Source organism: Camellia sinensis, chromosome 5, assembly GCF_055761805.1.
Source record: "Camellia sinensis isolate YWXY chromosome 5, ASM5576180v1, whole genome shotgun sequence".
NCBI classification, from domain to species: domain Eukaryota; kingdom Viridiplantae; phylum Streptophyta; class Magnoliopsida; order Ericales; family Theaceae; genus Camellia; species Camellia sinensis.
Window position 1 is genome coordinate 218,034,621 of NC_138965.1, and position 10,419 is coordinate 218,045,039.

Here is a 10,419-nt window from a genome sequence, read left to right on the forward strand (position 1 = left end):
TAGACACATTGCCCACTTACATATTATTTATTTTCTGTGTTTGATTTTTTTTTTTTTTAATTTATTGTATCATTACATCTTTGCCCATATTAAACCACATCTGATATATTTTATGACCTGATACAGCAAAGCTACATGAAACAAAACTGTAACCCATAAATTTTCTGGCTAATAAGAACTCTTTTTTTAACTCAATTTGAAAAATGGAAAATGAATGCAGTCAGTAATTTTATTTATTTTTATTTTTTATATAACAAGATACGAGAAAGTAAAATTAATCTCCATACCAACACTAACATTATAAACTTGATATTCAGCTCGGCATTTATTTTACAAACAAGTGGATCATAAGTTGTAACATCTTCAATGAAAAAAATATCTTCTGTAATTAAGTTATCAACTTTTAAAACAATAAATCAGGCACTCTCAACATCATTACAAACAACATTTCCTATCCTCTTACTGCTACACAAAACTAAAAATATCTTTAAACATCAAGAGTAGAAAACAAAAACTTGCTTGAGATGCTCACCTGAAAACAAGTAAAAACCGAGCAAGTTACATAAGCAAGAATATATCAAAACCTTCGACTAATTATTTGGTTTGCTGATTATTACTAAATTCCTTTTAAAGCACAAATTTATTAAGTAATGAAGTACGTTTTATTGTGATACTCCATCAAGAGAAGTGACGTGAAAGAGGCCTACATCATAACTTAATTCTTATATTTTGGTTGCGCTCAACTCCTTGCATACTAATTAGCACTCTTATTGTTAGTTGCACTAGGTTAAATTAAAGGTTTGACTAGAGGTCTAGGTTCACCAAAGTAATATAAAATAAACATTTAGAGAGAGAGAGAGAGAGTGCATGCTTTGAGGGGCTTGAGGGAAAAAGACTTGCCCTCATGGAGGGCAACAGTATTACCAGTCCTTGTGATGCCAAAGATAACCACTCTTTGCACATTACACCGTTGAATTGTTCTGCAGAGTACAAGAACCACATATTAAACCATACACTAAAAACTACTCAAAGGAAGTATTAAAGCAAGCTTGCCCACAACAGCACTTCTAGGCTCACAAAATTAAACAAACTTTCCAAACACCGATCATTCAACCCCAAAACAAGAATCCGCTCATGCCGAATCTGGGCTGGCACTTGGACTTATATTTACTTTAAATAAACTTAGGGTGGCCCATCCAAGCACAAACCCTGGACCCAAAGAACAATAAGACCCGCATGTGTCCCATATTTATTTGATATATTAATGTTGCTTTTACTGCAGATTGATTTACCAAGGCAATGAATAGATCCCAATTTCGAGTTAGTGCTTACACTTTGAGACCATACTTACAAGATTGTAATCAGAGAAATCGCTTTTAAGATCACAGAATTTCATTAACATGATTTACCTTTTGCAGAATCTTTTGGCTATCAATGAAGTATTGATTAGGGTGATTAATCCCAGCATCACAAGATGAGCCATGAACAGCTTCAAATGTCAAGGTGCAAGCCAACTGCTCATATGTTATTCACAAACATAACCACCCTTAAGAAAATCAAAGAAAAATTAAAGCACCCGGAACAATTCTGGGGACTCTTAACTCAAAATACTATTTTCTCACCTGATAATGCCTATTCCGAACTTTATCAATCACATCGTCCATGGCATGATTGGCCACTCCAATTTTTCCAAGGGCAGCCCTCAAATTCTCCTCACTGTCATGTGAAAATGACAAACACGTGACTCGGCAAAAACATTCTTTATGACACTGATTGCCAACTATGACGTCAATAGCTTTCAAATGCATGGTGAGCATATGGTAAATTTAGTGCATATATCCACCCCGCATCTTTCTAACACTCAAGTTTAGTGTTGGTTGTACATAAATCAACATTTCAGATCACTATCACCACTGAACCCTGACACCTATATCTAAATTCAATAATGCAAAAAGAGTCCAAAGTTATGTAGCTATAAGCTGCCATTCACATATTTTTGTGCAAGGGTAACAATTTTGCTTATAGCTTAGTATAAACCACATGACTGAATGTGAACCAGTGAAAGAGAATCCCATTTTTCCTACTTGAATGCAAGCTTTCATTGCACTTAAATAGATCAGTAGTTGACCTGAAATGACGAAAAGGGCATCCATGATGATCTCCAATACCCGGAGTTGATGAGATGATCTTTTGACAAGAATAAGGTGTATAATCCTGCACTCACCAGGAAAAGAAATTTAATGTAGCAAGCAGAGGACCACCCGTACAAACAGAGGAAGCTAAAGCTTCTTGTTAGGATTCGACACTCCTAATAATAACATCAAATGGGGGGAAAAAAATACAAATTAGTAAAAATATTTCTACCACAATCAATGTTAGAAATATAGTTAGGCCATAGGATCTTGTATTGTAGAACTTATCATATTACTTTACCAAGATTCCTTAAAAATGAAGCATGCAAGTAGTTATGATTGCTGCTATAGAGAAAAAGTCAAGGCTTAACATAAACAAAATGTTTCAAAAGGGTCACAAAACTGCACAAAGCACTTGAATATTAGAACTACTAGCGATACACCAGTGCATCGCGAGAATGAAAGAAAAGAGTTAATATGCATATAGATATATAAAAATTGATTGATTAAACTTGAAATGAAAAATTATTGCAGTTCTACACTAACAAATGCCAACAGAAAAAAACAAAAAAACAAAACTTGAATATTTAAAAAAATGCCAAATAGGTTTTATGATTTGTTCACTTATAATGATAAGATAATTGGCAATCATGCTAAGGAGACTCCTTACCATTCTCTTTCCTTCTTTTCCGTAGTTGTGCCGTATGCCATATGCATATTCTTTATCAAATCTCTCAGCACCAACCTACAAAAAAAAAATAAAAAGCATGTGTATGTAAGAAACATGGCAGATCTACAACTACTTAATACAGATAATACACCAACAATTTTGTTTAAATGTGCATGTGAGTTCTCACACACACACACCAAAGGAATTCAGTGTCATAAAAAATTGTCTTGGCAGCAAAATGATTTACAGAGAAAAAAATGTCACTGGACTGAACTAGCTGAAAATGATTTATCCATTTAAACAATTCAATCAGTGGAGCACTGCACTGCAGTGATAGCACATTGCACAAAAACATGCTGTTAATTTATCCAAATGAAGATGCACAAAGCATTTACTCAGTAACTCATATAGCTAAGTTTGTTATTGCTACTTACCATATGTTGACAATGCAAGGCTATACATCTATGTTCTTTTAAAAACAACAGAAGCGTCCAAAATTGTAATTAGTTAACAAATAATTCAATAGTACCAGGCTTACCTTGGGAGAAAACTCAGCTTTCCAAAAGGCAAGGGCATCATCCAACGTCAATCCAACACTCTAGATAAAAGAGGGAAAGACCATTCAAAATACAATACCAAAAGGCAAAAATGCATGAAGGAAAATAATTTCGAAATTACATGAATGCCAAATATTTAAATTTTTCCATAATCAACATTTTTGAATGCTTCATGATTTCTTTCAGATATCCAATGCACACGTGCTATTCAAAGAACAGAAAATTGCTTGCACTAATTTGAAATTTTGAGAAATTATCATGCATAATTCTGAACCAAGCACAAGTGTATCTATGTAAAAATGTTCATATGTTTGTAAACGAAACAAGGACACATATGTGGCAGTCAATGTTTAAATGTGCAACCTGAAACAGATCAAATGAGTTGCAACGTGTCAATGTGTGAAACACTGTCCAATAAATGAAAGATAATATACTGAAATAGAGGCTTCACACTTCACATAGTGGGTGATGCACTTCATGCATCTACAATCCCACAAACCCATCAATATATGATATTCCTTGAAATGCCGATGGCCACACAACCAAACATGCCTATTCAAGTTCAAAGATGTAACCTTGAGAAATAGACCCAATTGCATCCTCCCTCCATGCTTCAAATGATGGTCCTCTCTTAACTGCACAGGAGCAGAAAGGTCCACAAAAGTGAATGAAAATAAAAGCAGAATCACAATAACTTCACATCCAGATAGAGGAAGAAGAGGAATTCGTGAGGAAAAGACTTTTTCATACTATAGAAACAGTAATGGGACTGATTCTATAGAAAAGGTCTTTACCTTTTCAAACAGGTGGCGCATACACAAAGGAAATGAACTTTTAGCTACTTGATCTATGTCTTTTAAAGATATTTCTGCAAATTCTCTTGCCTGCAAAATCAGTATACCAAATTGATCAGTGTCCACTTGAACCTCTATGACCCAAGGGTAACAGATGAACCAAACAGCTATAGTACAAAGTACCTGGGAATAGTCAGGACCCAGATAACTTGTGGATAAAGCTTCCACAATCTATGCAATATCAGAAGAAAAGTGAGGCACTGTATTTTGAAAGAGAGTCCATTTTAAACTTAAAAGTCCATAAATAAAATACTCACAGGAGTTAACCGGTCCTTCTCTCGTTCTCTAATGGTGGAAGTCCATTTTCTGAAAGCAAAGGCCACAACAATTTTATGAAATTCCAAAGGATGCAATTCTATTGCTTAAATTGCACTTGACGATGGAAAACAAGTAATATGGAAGACATGTAAGAAACAACTACAACATTCAATACACCAATGATGCTGGTGATGATGACTAGCAATTAAAATTATCTTCACTTATGAATTCTGGACATGCAGAATTTCTTAGAGAATTTAATGCATTACCGTCAATAAATCATGTTCATCATTCTTGCACACAATGAATTTAATGGACATACAATGAATTTAATGTTCTTCTTCTTCTTTTTCTTCACTTTCCATGAGAAATGATATCCACAAGATGCCCAGGAAGGGGCTTTGGATCACAAACAAAGAAAGTACGGAACGTTCTCTATACGCATGTGACACTAAATTCTTTAACCGCATCACTTATCCATTCATGAGTTACCAAATATTGACACATTTTACATGATCAAACAATAAAAATATTTGGACACCAAGTAACTTATTCATAACCTCTTTGTCAGCACAAGTGCCTTCGAAAGATGGCTGCGAAATTGTCTTCACTTTCCATGAGAAATGATATCCACAAGATGCCCAAGAAGAGGCTTTGGATCACAAACAAAGAAAGTATGGAACGTTCTCTGCACGCATGTGACACTAAATTCTTTAACCGCATCACTTATCCATTCATGAGTTACCAAATATTGACACATTTTACATGATCAAACAATGAGTTACCAGATACTGACACATTTTACATGATCAAACAATAAAAATTATTTGGACACCAAGTAACTTATTCATAACCTGTTTGTCAGCACAAGTGCCTTCGAAAGATGGCTGCGAAATTGTGTGACAACAAGGGAAACCACCTATAGAACAAGGATAGAAACATCATGAGATTGATGAAATATGGTTTGATATGGATTAAGAGCAAGGATTACATAGTGATATTCACCTGATGCATAGCAACATATGCATGCCCTTTCAGTATAAATACTCTGCGACTGGCCACTAATTCCGGAACTTCTTCAAAGGGTACCTACATTTACAAAAGAGGAGAAAAACATGTAGATAGTCCAAATCTAACAAGCCAACATAAGATGTTGCTCACTTGAGATCTAGAAGATGGGGAATTCCCTATATTTTCTCTTTTCCCATTTCTCAAGTTCAATTGATTGGAAGCAACCATAGAATTTCAAACATTACATGTCCCCTAATTACATGATGCTGAGCTTTTAATATATTTCTCTCACCCACCCATAAAGCAACATGACAAGGATTGGAACCATCTGAGTGCGGCCCATAAATGTTCAAGGAATCACTACTAATTTGTTTGCACTTAGTTGCAGGGAGGCCTATTTCTTTACCATCAAAGGTATGCATTCCTTTGTTTACAAAAAGCTAAGAATGCATTCGTTTTGAGTAAGCTAAGAACGCAGTTGAAAGGAAAATTTGAGTAATCTAAACAAACCTTGAAGTATATCGTGTCAGCTGCAGAAGGAAGGAAAAACAATTAAGAGAAAAAAACAAAGAAAGTTAGAATACTGACTTCTTCAAAGGAAAGTGAAATATAACAACTGACAAAGTTACTAAAAAAGCATTTGCCAAAACCCACCACAATGCACATCAATAATCTTCCACCATACTCCTAATTATATATAAATCCACAAAGAAGTTTGTGGATACATACAATCAAAGCAAAACACATGCTAGAAAAAAAATTAAAAAAAAATCAAGTTGTGCACTGCAAATAACCCAAAAAGTGTGAAGGCCACAATATTGAGCTTAGCAAGGGTAAAGAAATAGTTATTTTGATGAAAAAACAGGCAGTACATTTTTCAAGTAGCAGCAATTACCATTGGATGAATATGGACCAATAGACCGTGCAACTTGGCCCAATTTTTCCTTTACACTCTGCATAAAAATAAATAGAAAATATAAAAGTGAACAAATTAGCTTTTAAAGTTAAGCTTGACATGCATTCTATCTATCCTAGATGGAAAATAGGTTTAGATTTTACTATATTGGCTAGCAATTTCATGTGTTTGATAAGAGTTAGATTTTAAATTTTCTTTCACTTAAATATATATTTTTCTATTTGGAGATATGAGAGACCAAATGGAAATATTTTTCTATTTTTTCTATTTTTCAATTAAGCAAATGGAATGCAACTACCTCAAATTCTGCATTGCTAACTATTTTATAAGGAAGGTCAAATTCAGCCATCAGTGCCCTCTGCAAACCCCAAAAGTTGAGCCACAAATAATCAGCATCACACAATAACAAACTAATTGTGACATTGATGAACAAATTATATACCTGTACTTCATGACCTTCATGACCTTCAAGCCGAAATCGATAACGAAAGAGGGTAGTTTCCATGGAAAGAAACCATTTTCTCAGTTCCTCCCTAATGCACCACGAAATAAATAAAAATTAAGTAAGAATTTTACAAGGAAGCACCCAAAAAAAAAACTAAGTATTAAAACTTACGTTCTACAATACACGAGTCGCAGCACAAAGTGGGAAATGATGTCTTTGTTAACAACTTCAGATGCTTGTGGGTGGCTCATATTTTTCTTCCACATATCTCTAACCTATTCAAATCAAGCAATTCAAATAGAAAAACGGCTCTACACAGGAACACAAAAACACAATCAAAGCCGAGAACAGTCACTCTACCAATATCTCCATTTCATCGGGCTTCTTTCCTCGGGATAATCCATCAGAGATCCCTTTAAGAACTACACGAGCAACACCAAATTTAGAGATTTTAGGTTTTAGAGAGATTGGAAACTGAAACCATTTACAGCGAAAAATATAATTAAAGATGAGAGTAAAGCCATAAAATTCAAGCCAAAACTCCATCAAACCAACCAGGAAATTCTAAAACCCTAAATACATGTAAAGAGAACTAAATTCCTCAAATTTTCGTATACCAGTGAAACTTATAAAACAAATCTTCGTTTCGTTAGCTAGAAAGCACATAGGAAACGAAATGGAAAACTTGCAAGAAAGAATGACCTCGGAGGCGATCGATGGCGAAAAGTTCGAAATCTTCGAGTCTGACTTCGAGCGAAGGAGCAGAGCGGTAGAGAGGGAGAGTCAGGACGACAATGGGAGCAGCGAGAGTTCTCTTCTGGGAACGAACGATCTCCATTTTCGCCGCTTGATCGATCTGAATGTGAATCTGAATCTGAATCCGAAGACGAAGCGATCAACACCGAATGAGTCTACCATGTTTTTACTCTACTTTTTCCCTGATGAGAGAGAAAATTGGCGGGAAAGGCTTCCCGCAATTTTCACTAGCAAAAGGCCATGTTTGGATCCGAGGTTTGAAGAGGCTAATTAGGCCCAATCCAAATGCAACCCCAATCTGACCTAGGGGGTGTTTGGTGGGGCTTTTTTGAGCGAGTTTATGGCTTTTGATTTTTAAAAAGTTATTTTGGATTGTTTGGTTAAACTTATTTCAAATAGTTTCTTATTCTAACAATTTATTTTAAGTCAAAAAAGCTGATAGCTGATTCTGAGAAACTGATCACTCCTTGCTTCTGATTATCAGCTTCTGCTGTGGACATTTTAATTCACGGTTATACTCTTAGATTTTTTTATTTTTTATTTTTTTAAAAATAGAAAAAGACCCAAATGAACTATAAAATATTATTACTATTTTTTATGAAAAATGTAGACAAATAGTGAATAATAAAAAATAAAAATTAATTGAAAAAGTTACTTCACAACTTATTTAACAAACACTACTCAGCAACTTAAATCTATAATCCAACAGCTATACCAAACAGATTAACAGCTTCTGATTAAGGTCATAATCTATAATCTGTTAAGCTATAATTTATAATCTGTTTTAACAGCTACACCAAACAGCACCCTAGTCTTGCTAAAGTCATCAACATTTGGAAGGTGATTTTTTTTTTTGGAAACTTACCAATAAGTCCGATATATAAAATTCAAAATTCATTTAATCTCAAAACAAAATACTTGTACTAATTAGTCTTATATATTTCTAATTGTTACCAAAAAATTTCTTCATTTTTATTTTTTTAATTTACAAGCGCTGTAACATCCTAATACCATCGAATTTCCGTTAGACAGCGAGACTCGCCGAAATGTTCAACATCACCAGAAATCGCCGAAGTATCGCCGGGAAATCGCTCAAAGTTCACCAAAATGTTATGAATATCAATGAAAGTCACCGAAATGTCCAGAACGTTCGCTGGATGTTAAGAACATTATTGGAGACTCACCGAAATGTCTAGAATCTTACTGGGAAAAAAAATGGAGAAATTAGAGCAAAAAAATATAGCAAAATATGCTAAATATTGATAAACTAAAAGAAAAAAAAAATGTAACGACAAAAAACAACAACAATGGAAAAAAAACATATGTTATTTTTAAATTTTTGTAGAGTTTAAGCAAATAATCTCCAATATTGATCAAACTGAAAACCAAGCTTTGAAACTATAAAATATTATAATTTCAAAACAAAAATCTATTAAGCATTTATCCTTATTAATCAAATTAGAAAACATGTTATGAAACTGTAAAATTTTACAGTTTTAAAGAATGTTATAAACTGAGAAAATTTGCAATTTTAAATTATGATTCATTCCAACACCACAAAAAAATTAAAATTGCAAAATTTTACTGTTTTCATTGCCAGTAACTAAAACTCGAAAACAACTTGTTCAAAAATTGAAAATTTTCTCCATTAAAGTAGAAAAAATAAGTGTATAGCAGAGAAAATATAAAAAAATTAAGAGACCGAGGAAGAGAGGCAGATATTGAGAGAGGATTGTACTCCGATAACTATTTTTTATTTAGATCTAGTTGGAACTGATATAAGTAGATCTATTCATCATCTTTATTGGAAACATATCTTTTTTATCATCGGTAAGGGTAAAGTAAGGAGTCGATAGTCGGTAGTTGCCAATGAATCCCAATCGATGGTAGTCGTTGGTCGCTAGTGACTATATATCATAAAGAGAAAGGGAAGAAACAATACGTAATTGCCCGTCAACGATCGTCGAAAATTACAAAGAGCAAAAGAGATAGAGAAGAAAAAAGGCAGAGAAGAAGAAGAAAGACGTTACGAGACTTTTGAGTAAAAAGAAAAAGTTATGAAACTAAATAGGCTACGCGTCTTTCAAAGAAGACTTATTGGTAATTTGTCTATTTTTTTTTTTAAATTGTTTTTTCTCTAATATTAGAGGTAGAAAAAATTAAAATGTTTGAAAATGACTTTGTAGTTTTTTTAAAAAAAAATAAAAAATAAAGAGACTAAGAAGTTTTTGACACCCAAAAAGTCTATTTTGGAAAGTGGGTTAAAAGTCACTTCCCAATTTTTAACCTATTTTCCTCTCTCACAAAAAAATAAATAAAAAATAAAAAATAATTTTTAATCAACTTCCCAAAACATTCCAAAAAAATAACTATAGAGAAGTTGATTGCATGATTTTTTGGTAATATTTCTTGTCAGTGTATTTGTGATTTTTTTATTTTTTGGTTTTGTCGGAAACCTGTGATTATTTATTGGAGTTTCTTTTATAATGAAATGCCTAGTTTAATCTAATTCTCATTTTCTTTATAATTTATCTATTTATTGATTTATCCAAAAAAAAAAAAAAAAAAAAAAACACTAGTGATATGACATGTTGAGCTTGACACGTGTATTTTTTTTTTATGGAAAAAGAAAACCAAACAAACAAACAATAAAACAGCTAGCGAAAAAAGAGTACACTAGCCTTGCAGTGTACTACCCAACTGCGCGGCCCATTATGTAAATGGGCTATATATACCAAACGCCTAACCTATCTCTAGTGCCACACTCAAAATAAATAAATAAATATATTGTTAAAAAGGTCATATAAAAAAAATTAAAAA

At 33.3% G+C, this 10,419-nt stretch overlaps 1 protein-coding gene across 1 annotated transcript; it reads right to left on the bottom strand.

Annotated features, from left to right (window-relative positions):
- Positions 1-301: 301 nt before the first annotated feature.
- On the bottom strand, positions 302-10,419 carry LOC114293722 (putative DNA primase large subunit). The gene is made up of 20 exons (XM_028237848.2): positions 7,546-10,419; positions 7,204-7,265; positions 7,015-7,118; positions 6,841-6,931; positions 6,697-6,756; positions 6,378-6,435; positions 5,993-6,012; positions 5,477-5,560; positions 5,326-5,390; positions 4,471-4,519; positions 4,337-4,384; positions 4,154-4,243; positions 3,935-3,994; positions 3,341-3,400; positions 2,803-2,877; positions 2,129-2,214; positions 1,623-1,716; positions 1,410-1,514; positions 925-980; positions 302-532 (listed from the first exon to the last, which is right to left on the bottom strand). Exons 1-19 carry the CDS (start codon positions 7,679-7,681, stop codon positions 963-965), a joined length of 1,365 nt encoding a protein of 454 aa, XP_028093649.1. The 5' UTR covers positions 7,682-10,419; the 3' UTR covers positions 302-532; positions 925-962.